Here is a 16,265-nt window from a genome sequence, read left to right on the forward strand (position 1 = left end):
GCCCAGCCTGGCTCACAACCAGGGCTCCGCTCAAACAAAATCCTGACTGAGCACTACATAACCAAGACGAAAGAGACCCTGGCTGAAAAGCCTTAGGACAGGCTTAATATTCCCAAAAATAGCTCAATAGGCAACTTACTCGACAGACACTGTCAGATCACTTCTTCCTCATCTGCTTGTCGTTGCTTTGGCTTAAATTTCTTAAAGCTTTAATTTCTGCTGGCCATAAACAGCTGCGGTATGGACGAGCTACCCTTCTGTGCAGCCTGACCCCGTCCTGCATTCAGTAGCAAAGGTCAATAAATACCCTTTTTACATGTGTTTTCGCATCAGCAATGCTAAAAGCACGAGGCTGAACAAAAAATTAGTAAAGCCCTATAGAAATCAAGCCCATGATAAAGAATTGCCTGCCGCACACACCTCTGACGTAGCGGTGTAATGCAGAAACTGCCACGGAGAAGAAATGCATCAGGTGATTCAGGTGCAAATACACAAGGTCATGCTGGTGCATTCAAAAAGTAAAACTTCCAAGTCAGATACGCAGTGCGGGTGAGAAACTAGAAGACGACTTCTGATTTAAGAAATACCATTTCGGCTGTAAATACCACATGTGCTAGATCCTTTTTTTTTTTTTTTTAAAACAAACTAGAAACTGCTGTCAGATACGAAAAGGCCACGTTCACACGCTTTTTGGTCATCTGTTTTGTTCTTCCATCCCAGCCTTGGCTCCGAGACAGCCTTCCACAAACAAAGCATCCCACAACTACACCTAAAAGCTCACTGTCTTCATGTTCAAACTGCAATTGAAAACACTCCACCAGCACTAGCCGTTCCCAGCCTTTTAGTTACCCGACTTCTCCCGCCTGACACAGGCTGCAGGAGACACACATCCGAGTAGTTTCCACTGGCCAGTCCTGGCAGGGACGCAGGGCAGAACCTGAAGCAGCCCGGTGACAGACTGGGGAGGCAGGAGCTTGCACTTAATCGGCTTTGTCTTTACCAGAAGTTGTATCTGGTGCTGAGTGAAAAACACTCTCCGATAGTGTCAGCGATAGCTCGCACGTCCCAGAACTGCAGAGGTCAAAGTTAGTCGGTGTTCTACGTTCAATCGACGGGCCAGGCAGCGAGAAGCAAAAATACCACATATGCTGTCATCAAAGCTGTTTTGGGGCGTCTACTTTCTTTAGCACCATTCAAAACCTCAGCATCCTACGAGGGCTCATCTGGGTATATCACGACCTATTACAGATATTTGATTTAAAACGATGCTACTTTCTCATACACACCCTTCAGAGTTTTAAATATACACCGTTGCCCATAAAAACAACATCCGAGACCAACAAAGAAGGAGAATATAAATAGGACAAAGACTTCCTGACTTCACAGGGACACAGCCTATGGCCATGGACTGTGCTGTAAAACACCCCCATCGCTATTTTTTTCTTTAGCCTTTTTAGAAGCTCATTTTAGCAGGGTAGCTACAAATGCCCTTTGAATGGACTTGCTTTTTTAATTTATTTAAAAAAAACACAAACTGACATGCTTCAGTATTTTCAGGCCAAAAGTGAGACTCCTCTAGCTCTCCAAGTACCTACCAAAGCTCATCACGATTCAAATAAGCTTCTTTGATAAACAAATCTCCTCGAGTTCTGCCTACAGCTGTACGTCAGCAGTAATAAGTCTTCTTCACTACTGGGTTTGTATTCAGCTGTTATCAAAGAGATGATGATGGTACGGTTGGTATTACTTGGAAATAAAGTCAAATGATGGTGCCTCAAAACCAAAACAAAACAAAACAAAACAACACCCTACCTGAGATGAGGTGTGAAGGGCATTGGGTGAGTTTGCCACACATAAAAGGATGGTCGATCTGAAAGCAGAACTCACAGATCAGCCAGGCGTATACAACACCAGCCACACAAAGACTTGGGCCCCTCCACCCAGCTGTGCAGTAACTACTTCCTACCAAATCAATAAGGCTAAGACATTCCGCGGGCCGACTTTCATAATGGCACGAGCCAAATGAAATACACAGCAAGGTAATCCAACGGTGAAAACAATAATTACCTGGTCTATCCCAGGCCCCAATTAAGAATGCTATCTAAAAGAGAATGAGACATAGCCTTGCATACAGGCTCTCTCACTCCCTTTCCTGTTAGGCAAGCTGCGATGCAACATGGACACAGCCCAAGCAGTCGAGCACCTCTCCTGCAAACACACACGGCGCCTGCGCTGCCATTTGCAGTGGCTGCTCCGACCGGCAGCTCCAAGTGAAACCCCCCCTTTGGGGAACCCCTCTTTTGGCAGCCAGCAGGCATTCACCTCCCTAACCTGCAAGAAAAGCCCCCACCACTGCCGTACACAAACAACCCAAACACAACGCGCTGCTCTTCACATAGCTCAGGCCAAATCAGTGAGGAGTCCTTACCGGGTGCTGCCCCAGCATTCTTTACTGCACAAGTGTCCGCAAGGGACAGGGGAGGAAATACAGCGTTTCTGCCATTTCTGCCTGTATTTCCTGCCGAAATTACTCTTTGCCAGGGCCGACATTTCCACCGTTGCCCAACTTGCAAGCACAACTCCTTGCAGAGGAAGAAGGAAGAAGAGAACCCCATTTGGGAAAAAAAAAAAAATAATAAAAATTTGCGACACAAGTTTGGTCTCTCAGGTGACACAGGCTAAGGCCAAAGCCCGCACGCGTAATCCAACACTCGTAAAGCTGCTGCTCCACCTAATTATGGCAGGGATGTGCTTGTGGCTGCCCAGTACAAAGCCTACCAGGTGAAAGAGCTAGGAGACTGGAACCTCCCCCAGCACCAGCGTAACAAAAAGGTGCAAAAGAAAAGCAATCAGAATTCGTTTCTGAAATACCTTGTCTTCATCAGCCAATTTTATAATTAATTGTTCCCCCACACTATGCCTCCTTTGGCTTTTGGCAGCTTGTCTCCATGGCACCTGTACGGCAAAATACGGCACGTAGATTGCAAAGAAGGAATTCAGAGCAACTAAGATTTCCTCCCATCGCCCCCTCCGCCAACAAAAAGCCGCCTTCCTGTTTAATCCTCCCCAGCCTCCCCGTAGCCTGGGTCAAGTATCTTTTGCGCAACCAGTTTGACTTTTGCTTCCAAACCTCGCCAAATTCCTCTCTCCTCTACTAGAGCACGCAGCACAGCCGCAGGACCAGCACAGTGCGGGGCTGAAACACAAGTTACCCTTTACATCTCTTACTATCTGAGCGTTTAAACAACCACTTTGCACACAAGAAAGTAACAGTTGCTTATTCATCTGCCAAAAAAGAAGCGCTGGCTTAAAAAGTATTACACATCAGCGTGCCATGAGATAACACCAAAATAAAAAAATAAAGGGGGGTGGGAGGAGCAAACAAGAGCATGGAAAAGCCATCAGCTTTGACACCCCCCCAGATCTCGATGGTTTATTTTGACAGCGTTTCTCAGTGCTTAGGAGCCACATCATTAGATACCTGCCAAAACAAAACTGTTTCCCTTCAGCTGCACTACCTCCTGTCTTCACTGTGCTATGTCAGCACCAGTTTCTCCTGCCATATAACTTGAAACGCCATGGTCAGCATAACCCCAGCTTTTGCAAGTTTCTGCTAGAAAACAGCAAGGAGAGACACCATGGGATGCAAAGAGTTATGGATGCTCCCTGCCTGCTTTGTTTGGGTCTGCCTGTTTGCACAACCTCCACTGCTTGAAATAACAAAGCCCTCACCAGAAGGATAGAAAGGAGCACAGGAGCAGCCCAGCAAAGGGAACAAAGACAACCCCAAAAGCATCAGCCCTAAACCGTAAAGCCAAGCAACCCTGAAACATGGAAACAGCATTGAAGAGCCAGGAACCCAGCAGATTAAGAAATGGGATCAGGGTAATTGAGATTGTTCAGGTCAGCTTTCTCAACGCAGACAGGATTAATTATTAGAAGGCAACTCGACGTCGAAGCATTTTAAGTTTCTCCTTTTGCTTGCAGCTCACCTCATTTCAGGGCAGACCAAAAGTCAAGCAAGACCTAGGAACTACGGAGGCCACTCGCACAGTCCAGAAGAGTGAGGATTCCCTCACACTGAGGATCCCGAATCCTAGGACAGAAATGCTGTGAAACGCACTGGATTGATGCATTTGTCCTGCTCAAGGTGCTCGCAAGGCTCGTACAGATGCTCGGTCCTCAGATACATCCCTGGTGTTCACATTTTATTTTTCTGAATAGGACAAACCGCCCCGTAAAGAAATGCTTCACAGCCAGAACCAACTCCTGCTAATTGCAGGTTTGTAAGACTCCCCGAGGAAGCCGGAAAGGATGGCGCTTGCTTTTTTTGTGGTGGTGTTTTTGTTTAAGGATGTAGAGGAGACCACGTGTATTGCTCACAGTCTGGAAAAAAGCAACTCTAATTATTTAAGCCCCACAGCGTGGCTCAATGGAACACAAAACTTCGCAGAGCAAGAGATCCCTGCACGGGGAAGGCTTAAAAGCCAGGAGTCTGTTTGTGCTGAGGAGGTCTGCAACTTCTCCCACGGTTGCTCTAATACCAAAGAAGCCACTGTTTATATAAAACGCTGCTCTTGATCATAGGCAGGTGCTTTTGGGCCGGATCATCTCTTTCAGCTCTTTGCGGGCATCTAGGCAAGCGCTAACCATCGCAGAGCGGTGCCGCCCGACCACATCCACTCCGCTCCAAAGGCCAGGAAGCTCAGAGGAGCGCTCTGCCCCAGAAGACGTGGTTCATTTTTTGCTGATGCGTTCGCAAGAGCAGCGAGTTAGCGAAAGCAAGCCGAACACACTCGGGCTCCACGTGACATCCCAGGCCAGAGCGGTGCACAGGAAACAGGTTAAAGAAGTGACGAGAACCAGGCCCTCCGGAAGGTAAACAAGCTCTCAAAGAGGAGGCTGCCAGTCAATCAAAGGCATCAGGAGATGACATCCCCTCCTCTTTGCTATTATTTAGCGGCAGTTCATCAGGCATCACGTGTTAGGTACCACAGGAAGCAGAGAAACCCCAAATAGGAGCCAGGATTGCGATCTGGCAGGGCACATTCCCTAGTAAACCGACACCACAGAAAATTAGCACTCAATCTGGGTAACATTGTCCCTTTTTGTTTGCTCTGCTACACTAAGGGCTTATTTTCTCTCTGGTGGCCACACCTCCTATAAAGGGACTTGTTTAGAATATGCCTGTTTGGCTGGGCATGCCAGAGTTCATTCTTTCATTTCAAAGAAAGAAAGAGTCCCATTCTTCCTGGAACGGACGGCTGGCTACACATACGTACCAGAAACCCATATGCAAGTCAAATGCAAGAAGCTTAGCCCATATTCCATTACCATATTTTATTACTAAAGCATGAAGAACTGATTATTAAATCCAATCTAGATTGGATTTTAACATGAACCAACAACAGTAGTTCAGCAACCTGTTCACGTGGCTTCACAAAAGACAATAAACTAAGGCTGAAAACCCAAACCAAACTCCCCCTCAATAATTCACTGCTTATTTAAAGCCTGAAACAGACACAATATACATCAGTCACAACTCTGCGTCAAGCTATTTTCTCCCCAAGATAAGGCTCCAGACAGGCAAAGGCCCTACTTACCACTCCTCACTCAGGGAAACTACCGCGGCACTCGGCTCTGCGTCTAATCCTGAGGGAAGGCAGAGGGCTCTGTAGGAGGAGTACTAATCACCAAGCCTTCAACCCCGTGCTGTCTTCGTCGATCCCACCATATTCAACAACTTTGAATAGCAGCTTCCAGTCTCAATGCATTTTTGCATAATTGTCCTTATGTCACATTAAATATGAACTATTACACTAAACGGCACGCTCTCGTCGCTGAACAGGACTTTGACTTTTAAAGCAGAAGCATTACAAACTGTTCTCCAGAAAACATGCCTCAATTTCAACCAGTACTTCCCCTCTGACAAAGAAATCTATCTCTAAGTGGCAACACACTAACAGCTTCAAAGCTTTTCAGACCAGAACACCCTGGCTAGAAAAACCACGTTTTTCAAGCCAAAGAGTTCTCAACTCGTCCCTTCCAGGATATATAGGGGACTGGGTCTCAGATAATCCATGCTACGGCTAACAACACCAGGCCCTCGATTTACAAACCAAAACAGAGCCAAGAAACACGCCAATGGTTAAAGGCACTTCTTCTAGCTCAAAAGCAAGCCTTTCTATAACGCACCAACTCTTCCTGTACAAACATAGACTAAAAGAAATTAATCCACACCTCAGATACGCTTGGAGCATTTTGCTTATTTTCCACTTGTCCCTTTTTGACTCTAGGAAGAAAGTAACACACAGTTCCAGCAAAAAAAACCCACCCAAAACAAAAAAACCCCACGCTCTTCCCCATCTGCTTCCACCACAAATTGGGTTAATCTCGTTTTCCTACAACCCTGATGAAAAGCTCTCTCAATACTGGAATGAATTCTAGTATTTCAAGACAAAGGCTAAGCAAGCAAAACAAGGTCGTTGCCGTACGACAAGACGTTGCCCCACAGAAGACTGCTAACAGCGCGGTTTTACTCTTTCCTCTGCTCTGTAACCAGCCACTCTGCAGTAATAAAAAAAAGCTCTCAGGAAAAGAAAAAATCCCTGCAGCCAAGAACAGACTAGAACGGTAGAAACAATTACCCCCGACACAACACGGTACGCAGGCAGCCTTCTCTTTCCGAGCTCCCAGCTTTAGTTCAACGTTTGGATGCTACGGAAACATGGCTGTTATAACACTCTTTAACCTCAAACCATCCTAAATAGCCACGCTGCTACTTATTGACAGCAGCCGATAGGAGTTGATAGAGGAAGACAATAATTCCCTGTGCCACATGACAAAACCATCATTTTCTGCACCTTTCTCGGCTCCAGGGCCAGTTTCCCGGGGAATCCCACGCTGCTCTCTCTCTGTTCACCAGACACTCTTCAGTTTACCGCTGACCAGTGTTCTCCCCTGACAGCATTCGCGGCCCCTCTCCACGCAGCAGGGGCACAGCCACATCTTTACCCTGCCGGGCTCTCGTCCTCCCGTGTTGTCCTCGCACACAACACGAGCCGGGCGCGCGGGAGAAGGAACGGGCAGGTATTTTCATCCTCCACAACAGCCTCTCACGGCGATCAAGAGTAAACCCTGCTGCTGCTGCTGCTCTCGCTCCTGACACCAACCTCCACCCCCACTCGGGGAAGACAGCTGTTACAACAATGCAGAGCTGGAACCGGCCCTGCCTCCACAGCCTGCTTTGGGCCCTGCTCTTTCAATAGAGCTGATTGTTTACCCTCGGCCTCTTCCCTCCTCTCCATCCCCCACCTCCCCGTAATCCCGGTTTGCCCCAAAAAAAGACGCGCCGGGGCCACGGGCCGCCCCCCGCCCCCGACCTGGCCCTCGTCTTGCCCAGGCTCCGTTTCCCACATCCCCTGCTCCCTCAGCAACTTCGCTGCCAGCGCTCACACCCGCAGCAACACGTTGCCAGCAGCCCTGCCCCCCCCCCCCCGCAGCCCCCCACGGGAGTTCACAGCTCACGGGGGAACGCAAACACGCGCCAAACGGGGCCGGGGGGACGGGACGGCGACGACGACGACCAGAAGTTTCACGCCAACACCCCCCACCGCTGGTCACAGGCCCGAGCCCCCGCCCCGCGCGGCCCCACGCACGGACCCCGTGGCTGCACGGCTGCCCCCGCACCAGGCCTGTGGTAAAGCCCCCACACACCCACTCGTACAGGGCCCCCCCGCGCCCCGCCCGCCGCCTTTGCCACAGGGCCGCGATGACCTGTTCTCCCGGGCGGGGGGGGGGGGGGACTCGCCCCACACCCTCACGCCGTGGGGGGGCGGGCGGACGGACACACACCCCCACACTGCGGCCTGCACCCCCCCCGGCTCCTCAGCCGGGCCGGGCGGCCTCACCCCCGGGGCCAGCCGGGGCCTCACCTCAAAGCGGCTCTTAGTGACCCCGTTCATCTCCCTCCGCATGGCGGGGCCGGGGCCGGGCGGGGCCGGCGGGGAGGAGGAGGAGGGCCGGGCGGGGCCGGCGGGGAGGAGGAGGAGGGCAGGGCGGAAGGCCGGCGGAGGGAGGAGGGCAGGGGGTGCCGGGGCTCCGCGGCCTCCGCCCGCCGCCGCCGCGTCTCCTCCGGCCTCAACTTCAACCCAAAACAAAAACACTCCGCACCTGCCAGCAACGCGCGCGCTCATTGGCCAGCGCCGGGCACGGCGCGCGGCGGCGGGGCGGGAGGGGGGAAACAGCGCGCGGGGACGGGAGGGGGGGGGGCGCGGCGCGCGCTGCAGCGGGGACGCCCCGGGAGCGGGGGGGGGAAGGGCGGGCTGCGAGGGACCCCCCCGCCATGTCCGGGGGCCGCGAAGGTCCGATACCCGATACATCGGGGCTGGGCGTTTCACGGACCGGTCGTTACTCGGAGCCGTGTTTTACCGGTACGAAACGCAGCGGAGCTTGGAAGGAAACGCCGTTTGCCTTCACAGCGCACGCAAAAAGGCGTCGTAAAGGAGGGAGCTGCGCGCGTTCCCTTCCCCGCTCGCCCGGGACCAAAGTCCGACATCCCGAATTCCCCTGCGGAAGGCGGCATCGCCCTCGCGGGCAGAGATGGCGGGAACAGTTCCCGCGCGGCCCAAGCGGTGCGAGAGGGAGAGGCCGGAGCCGGGCGCACGCCGCCGCCGTCGCCGCGCCGAGGGCCGAGGCGGAGGCCGCCGCAGGCGCCGCGCCCTGGGAAGGCTTCGGGCTCCCGCCAGAGCTTGTATGGTGAAGATGTTTCTGCGGGAGCCCGGCGATGCAGCGTTGGGTGTGGGAAAGAGCGAGGCTGGCGGCGAAACCAAAGCCGAACCTTTTCCCCCCGGGCGGTGAAGTCGATGCGGGGTGGAAAGAAAACGGCTCTGTCCGGCCTGGGGTGACGTCAGTGCCTGCGGAAATGGGCGTGTGGCGTCACGGCCCCTCGGCCGCGGGGAGCAGAGTCCCGGGAGCTCGGGGGGGGGGGCGGATCCCGCGCCACGCTTGATTTTCCCGCGGGAATGACGTCCTGGTGACGCCACGCCAGCCCGGGCCGCCATTGGCCGAGCTCCGCGGCCTCCCCGCTCCTCCCGGAAGGGAGCGGAGGGGCGGGAGGCGCCGTGTGCTGGGGCGGGGGGGGGCGGGGGGTCTCCCCCCCGGGACCCCCGGTCCCCGCGGCGGCACGGGGGGGCACGGCCCCCGGGTATCGGGTATCGGACCCTCGCGGCCCCCGGACATGGCGGGGGGGTCCTGCAGCCCCGGTGTCGCGGGGAGGGGGGGGTCCCTCGCAGCCCGCCCTTCCCCCCCCCCCCCGCTCCCGGGGCGTCCCCGCTGCAGCGCGCGCCGCGCCCCCCCCTCCCGTCCCCGCGCGCTGTTTCCCCCCTCCCGCCCCGCCGCCGCGCGCCGTGCCCGGCGCTGGCCAATGAGCGCGCGCGTTGCTGGCAGGTGCGGAGTGTTTTTGTTTTGGGTTGAAGTTGAGGCCGGAGGAGACGCGGCGGCGGCGGGCGGAGGCCGCGGAGCCCCGGCACCCCCTGCCCTCCTCCCTCCGCCGGCCTTCCGCCCTGCCCTCCTCCTCCTCCCCGCCGGCCCCGCCCGGCCCCGGCCCCGCCATGCGGAGGGAGATGAACGGGGTCACTAAGAGCCGCTTTGAGGTGAGGCCCCGGCCGGCCCCGGGGGTGAGGCCGCCCGGCCCGGCTGAGGAGCCGGGGGGGGTGCAGGCCGCAGTGTGGGGGTGTGTGTCCGTCCGCCCGCCCCCCCACGGCGTGAGGGTGTGGGGCGAGTCCCCCCCCCCCCCCGCCCGGGAGAACCGGTCATCGCGGCCCTGTGGCAAAGGCGGCGGGCGGGGCGCGGGGGGGCCCTGTACGAGTGGGTGTGTGGGGGCTTTACCACAGGCCTGGTGCGGGGGCAGCCGTGCAGCCACGGGGTCCGTGCGTGGGGCCGCGCGGGGCGGGGGCTCGGGCCTGTGACCCGCGGTGGGGGGTGTTGGCGTGAAACTTCTGGTCGTCGTCGTCGCCGTCCCGTCCCCCCGCCCCGTTTGGCGCCTGTTTTCGTTCCCCCGTGAGCTGTGAACTCCCGTGGGGGGCTGCGGGGGGGTGGGGGGGGCAGGGCTGCTGGCAACGTGTTGCTGCGGGTGTGAGCGCTGGCAGCGAAGTTGCTGAGGGAGCAGGGGATGTGGGAAACGGAGCCTGGGCAAGACGAGGGCCAGGTCGGGGGCGGGGGGCGGCCCGTGGCCCCGGCGCGTCTTTTTTTGGGGCAAACGGGATTACGGGGAGGTGGGGGATGGAGAGGAGGGAAGAGGCCGAGGGTAAACAATCAGCTCTATTGAAAGAGCAGGGCCCAAAGCAGGCTGTGGAGGCAGGGCCGGTTCCAGCTCTGCATTGTTGTAACAGCTGTCTTCCCCGAGTGGGGGTGGAGGTTGGTGTCAGGAGCGAGAGCAGCAGCAGCAGCAGCAGGGTTTACTCTTGATCGCCGTGAGAGGCTGTTGTGGAGGATGAAAATACCTGCCCGTTCCTTCTCCCGCGCGCCCGGCTCGTGTTGTGTGCGAGGACAACACGGGAGGACGAGAGCCCGGCAGGGTAAAGATGTGGCTGTGCCCCTGCTGCGTGGAGAGGGGCCGCGAATGCTGTCAGGGGAGAACACTGGTCAGCGGTAAACTGAAGAGTGTCTGGTGAACAGAGAGAGAGCAGCGTGGGATTCCCCGGGAAACTGGCCCTGGAGCCGAGAAAGGTGCAGAAAATGATGGTTTTGTAATGTGGCACAGGGAAATATTGTCTTCCTCTATCAACTCCTATCGGCTGCTGTCAATAAGTAGCAGCGTGGCTATTTAGGATGGTTTGAGGTTAAAGAGTGTTATAACAGCCATGTTTCTGTAGCATCCAAACGTTGAACTAAAGCTGGGAGCTCGGAAAGAGAAGGCTGCCTGTGTAACATGTTGTGTCGGGGGTAATTGTTTCTACCGTTCTAGTCTGTTCTTGGCTGCAGGTATTTTTTTCTTTTCCTGAGAGCTTTTTTTTATTACTGCAGAGTGGCTGGTTACAGAGCAGAGCAAAGAGTAAAACCGCGCTGTTAGCAGTCTTCTGTGGGGCAACGTCTTGTCGTACGGCAACGACCTTGTTTTGCTTGCTTAGCCTTTGTCTTGAAATACTAGAATTCATTCCAGTATTGAGAGAGCTTTTCATCAGGGTTGTAGGAAAACGAGATTAACCCAATTTGTGGTGGAAGCAGATGGGGGAGAGCGTGGGGTTTTTTTGTTTTGGGTGGTTTTTTTTGCTGGAACTGTGTGTTACTTTCTTCCTAGAGTCAAAAAGGGACAAGTGGAAAATAAGCAAAATGCTCCAAGCGTATCTGAGGTGTGGATTAATTTCTTTTAGTCTATGTTTGTACAGGAAGAGTTGGTGCGTTATAGAAAGGCTTGCTTTTGAGCTAGAAGAAGTGCCTTTAACCATTGGCGTGTTTCTTGGCTCTGTTTTGGTTTGTAAATCGAGGGCCTGGTGTTGTTAGCCGTAGCATGGATTATCTGGGACCCAGTCACCTATATATTCTGGAAGGGACGAGTTGAGAACTCTTTGGCTTGAAAAACGTGGTTTTTCTAGCCAGGGTGTTCTGGTCTGAAAAGCTTTGAAGCTGTTAGTGTGTTGCCACTTAGAGATAGATTTCTTTGTCAGAGGGGAAGTACTGGTTGAAATGGAGGCATGCTTTCTGGAGAACAGTTTGTAATGCTTCTGCTTTAAAAGTCAAAGTCCTGTTCAGCGACGAGAGCGTGCCGTTTAGTGTAATAGTTCATATTTAATGTGACATAAGGACAATTATGCAAAAATGCATTGAGACTGGAAGCTGCTATTCAAAGTTGTTGAATATGGTGGGATTGACGAAGACAGCACGGGGTTGAAGGCTTGGTGATTCGTACTCCTCCTACAGAGCCCTCTGCCTTCCCTCGGGATTAGACGCAGAGCCGAGTGCCGCGGTAGTTTCCCTGAGTGAGGAGTGGTAAGTAGGGCCTTTGCCTGTCTGGAGCCTTGTCTTGGGGAGAAAATAGCTTGACGCAGAGTTGTGACTGATGTATATTGTGTCTGTTTCAGGCTTTAAATAAGCAGTGAATTATTGGGGGGGAGTTTGGTTTGGGTTTTCAGCCTTAGTTTATTGTCTTTTGTGAAGCCACGTGAACAGGTTGCTGAACTACTGTTGTTGGTTCATGTTAAAATCCAATCTAGATTGGATTTAATAATCACTTCTTCTTGCTTTAGTAATAAAATATGGTAATGGAATATGGGCTAAGCTTCTTGCATTTGACTTGCATATGGGTTTCTGGTACGTATGTGTAGCCAGCCGTCCGTTCCAGGAAGAATGGGACTCTTTCTTTCTTTGAAATGAAAGAATGAACTCTGGCATGCCCAGCCAAACAGGCATATTCTAAACAAGTCCCTTTATAGGAGGTGTGGCCACCAGAGAGAAAATAAGCCCTTAGTGTAGCAGAGCAAACAAAAAGGGACAATGTTACCCAGATTGAGTGCTAATTTTCTGTGGTGTCGGTTTACTAGGGAATGTGCCCTGCCAGATCGCAATCCTGGCTCCTATTTGGGGTTTCTCTGCTTCCTGTGGTACCTAACACGTGATGCCTGATGAACTGCCACTAAATAATAGCAAAGAGGAGGGGATGTCATCTCCTGATGCCTTTGATTGACTGGCAGCCTCCTCTTTGAGAGCTTGTTTACCTTCCGGAGGGCCTGGTTCTCGTCACTTCTTTAACCTGTTTCCTGTGCACCGCTCTGGCCTGGGATGTCACGTGGAGCCCGAGTGTGTTCGGCTTGCTTTCGCTAACTTGCTGCTCTTGCGAACGCATCAGCAAAAAATGAACCACGTCTTCTGGGGCAGAGCGCTCCTCTGAGCTTCCTGGCCTTCGGAGCGGAGTGGATGTGGTCGGGCGGCACCGCTCTGCGATGGTTAGCGCTTGCCTAGATGCCCGCAGAAAGCTGAAAGAGATGATCCGGCCCAAAAGCACCTGCCTATGATCAAGAGCAGCGTTTTATATAAACAGTGGCTTCTTTGGTATTAGAGCAACCGTGGGAGAAGTTGCAGACCTCTTCAGCACAGACAGACTCCTGGCTTTTAAGCCTTCCCCGTGCAGGGATCTCTTGCTCTGCGAAGTTTTGTGTTCCATTGAGCCACGCTGTGGGGCTTAAATAATTAGAGTTGCTTTTTTCCAGACTGTGAGCAATACACGTGGTCTCCTCTACATCCTTAAACAAAAACACCACCACAAAAAAAGCAAGCGCCATCCTTTCCGGCTTCCTCGGGGAGTCTTACAAACCTGCAATTAGCAGGAGTTGGTTCTGGCTGTGAAGCATTTCTTTACGGGGCGGTTTGTCCTATTCAGAAAAATAAAATGTGAACACCAGGGATGTATCTGAGGACCGAGCATCTGTACGAGCCTTGCGAGCACCTTGAGCAGGACAAATGCATCAATCCAGTGCGTTTCACAGCATTTCTGTCCTAGGATTCGGGATCCTCAGTGTGAGGGAATCCTCACTCTTCTGGACTGTGCGAGTGGCCTCCGTAGTTCCTAGGTCTCGCTTGACTTTTGATCTGCCCTGAAATGAGGTGAGCTGCAAGCAAAAGGAGAAACTTAAAATGCTTTGACGTCGAGTTGCCTTCTAATAATTAATCCTGTCTGCGTTCAGAAAGCTGACCTGACCAATCTCAATTACCCTGATCCCATTTCTTAATCTGCTGGATTCCTGGCTCTTCAATGCTGTTTCCATGTTTCAGGGTTGCTTGGCTTTACGGTTTAGGGCTGACGCTTTTGGGGTTGTCTTTGTTCTTTTTGCTGGGCTGCTCCTGTGCTCCTTTCTATCCTTCTGGTGAGGGCTTTGTTATTTCAAGCAGTGGAGGTTGTGCAAACAGGCAGACCCAAACAAAGCAGGCAGGGAGCATCCATAACTCTTTGCATCCCATGGTGTCTCTCCTTGCTGTTTTCTAGCAGAAACTTGCAAAAGCTGGGGTTATGCTGACCATGGCGTTTCAAGTTATATGGCAGGAGAAACTGGTGCTGACATAGCACAGTGAAGACGGGAGGTAGTGCAGCTGAAGGGAAACAGTTTTGTTTTGGCAGGTATCTAATGATGTGGCTCCTAAGCAATGAGAAACGCTGTCAAAATAAACCATCGAGATCTGGGGGGGTGTCAAAGCTGATGGCTTTTCCATGCTCTTGTTCGCTCCTCCCACCCCCCTTTATTTTTTTATTTTGGTGTTATCTCATGGCACGCTGATGTGTAATACTTTTTAAGCCAGCGCTTCTTTTTTGGCAGATGAATAAGCAACTGTTACTTTCTTGTGTGCAAAGTGGTTGTTTAAACGCTCAGATAGTAAGAGATGTAAAGGGTAACTTGTGTTTCAGCCCCGCACTGTGCTGGTCCTGCGGCTGTGCTGCGTGCTCTAGTAGAGGAGAGAGGAATTTGGCGAGGTTTGGAAGCAAAAGTCAAACTGGTTGCGCAAAAGATACTTGACCCAGGCTACGGGGAGGCTGGGGAGGATTAAACAGGAAGGCGGCTTTTTGTTGGCGGAGGGGGCGATGGGGGGAAATCTTAGTTGCTCTGAATTCCTTCTTTGCAATCTACGTGCCGTATTTTGCCGTACAGGTGCCATGGAGACAAGCTGCCAAAAGCCAAAGGAGGCATAGTGTGGGGGAACAATTAATTATAAAATTGGCTGATGAAGACAAGGTATTTCAGAAACAAATTCTGATTGCTTTTCTTTTGCACCTTTTTGTTACGCTGGTGCTGGGGGAGGTTCCAGTCTCCCAGCTCTTTCACCTGGTAGGCTTTGTACTGGGCAGCCACAAGCACATCCCTGCCGTAATTAGGTGGAGCAGCAGCTTTACGAGTGTTGGATTACGCGTGCGGGCTTTGGCCTTAGCCTGTGTCACCTGAGAGACCAAACTTGTGTCGCAAATTTTTATTATTATTTTTTTTTTCCCAAATGGGGTTCTCTTCTTCCTTCTTCCTCTGCAAGGAGTTGTGCTTGCAAGTTGGGCAACGGTGGAAATGTCGGCCCTGGCAAAGAGTAATTTCGGCAGGAAATACAGGCAGAAATGGCAGAAACGCTGTATTTCCTCCCCTGTCCCTTGCGGACACTTGTGCAGTAAAGAATGCTGGGGCAGCACCCGGTAAGGACTCCTCACTGATTTGGCCTGAGCTATGTGAAGAGCAGCGCGTTGTGTTTGGGTTGTTTGTGTACGGCAGTGGTGGGGGCTTTTCTTGCAGGTTAGGGAGGTGAATGCCTGCTGGCTGCCGAAAGAGGGGTTCCCCAAAGCGGGGGTTTCACTTGGAGCTGCCGGTCGGAGCAGCCACTGCAAATGGCAGCGCAGGCGCCGTGTGTGTTTGCAGGAGAGGTGCTCGACTGCTTGGGCTGTGTCCACGTTGCATCGCAGCTTGCCTAACAGGAAAGGGAGTGAGAGAGCCTGTATGCAAGGCTATGTCTCATTCTCTTTTAGATAGCATTCTTAATTGGGGCCTGGGATAGACCAGGTAATTATTGTTTTCACCGTTGGATTACCTTGCTGTGTATTTCATTTGGCTCGTGCCATTATGAAAGTCGGCCCGAGGAATGTCTTAGCCTTATTGATTTGGTAGGAAGTAGTTACTGCACAGCTGGGTGGAGGGGCCCAAGTCTTTGTGTGGCTGGTGTTGTATACGCCTGGCTGATCTGTGAGTTCTGCTTTCAGATCGACCATCCTTTTATGTGTGGCAAACTCGCCCGATGCCCTTCACACCTCATCTCAGGTAGGGTGTTGTGTTGTTTTGTTTTGTTTTGTTTTTGAGGCACCATCATTTGACTTTATTTCCAAGTAATACCAACCGTACCATCATCATCTCTTTGATAACAGCTGAATACAAACCCAGTAGTGAAGAAGACTTATTACTGCTGACGTACAGCTGTAGGCAGAACTCGAGGAGATTTGTTTATCAAAGAAGCTTATTTGAATCGTGATGAGCTTTGGTAGGTACTTGGAGAGCTAGAGGAGTCTCACTTTTGGCCTGAAAATACTGAAGCATGTCAGTTTGTGTTTTTTTTAAATAAATTAAAAAAGCAAGTCCATTCAAAGGGCATTTGTAGTAAACCGCTACCCTGCTAAAATGAGCTTCTAAAAAGGCTAAAGAAAAAAATAGCGATGGGGGTGTTTTACAGCACAGTCCATGGCCATAGGCTGTGTCCCTGTGAAGTCAGGAAGTCTTTGTCCTATTTATATTCTCCTTCTTTGTTGGTCT

General features: G+C 52.4%; 2 protein-coding genes across 7 annotated transcripts in view; one reads left to right on the plus strand and one right to left on the minus strand.

Moving 5' to 3' along the window:
• Positions 1–8,210, minus strand: part of LOC142419893 (F-box/LRR-repeat protein 20-like) — a 43,662-nt gene extending 35,452 nt beyond the window's left edge. For 3 of the 4 annotated variants that reach the window (XM_075523298.1, XM_075523297.1, XM_075523300.1), the window contains exon 1: positions 7,935–8,210. In XM_075523298.1, coding sequence (XP_075379413.1) covers positions 7,935–8,195 — 261 coding nt within the window. In that variant the 5' untranslated portion in view covers positions 8,196–8,210. Of the gene's footprint in view, positions 1–6,863; positions 7,118–7,934 lie in introns of those variants that run through there. The other variant, XM_075523299.1, reaches the window with a different exon arrangement.
• Positions 8,211–9,434: 1,224 nt separating this feature from the next.
• LOC142419829 (F-box/LRR-repeat protein 20) overlaps positions 9,435–16,265 on the plus strand; it is a 43,486-nt gene continuing 36,655 nt past the window's right edge. For 2 of the 3 annotated variants that reach the window (XM_075523160.1, XM_075523163.1), the window contains exon 1: positions 9,435–9,653. In XM_075523160.1, the coding sequence (XP_075379275.1) occupies positions 9,612–9,653 (42 nt within the window). In that variant the 5' untranslated portion in view covers positions 9,435–9,611. Of the gene's footprint in view, positions 9,654–10,310; positions 10,729–16,265 lie in introns of those variants that run through there. The other variant, XM_075523161.1, reaches the window with a different exon arrangement.

This window comes from Mycteria americana, chromosome 22, assembly GCF_035582795.1.
Source record: "Mycteria americana isolate JAX WOST 10 ecotype Jacksonville Zoo and Gardens chromosome 22, USCA_MyAme_1.0, whole genome shotgun sequence".
Lineage (NCBI taxonomy): Eukaryota > Metazoa > Chordata > Aves > Ciconiiformes > Ciconiidae > Mycteria > Mycteria americana.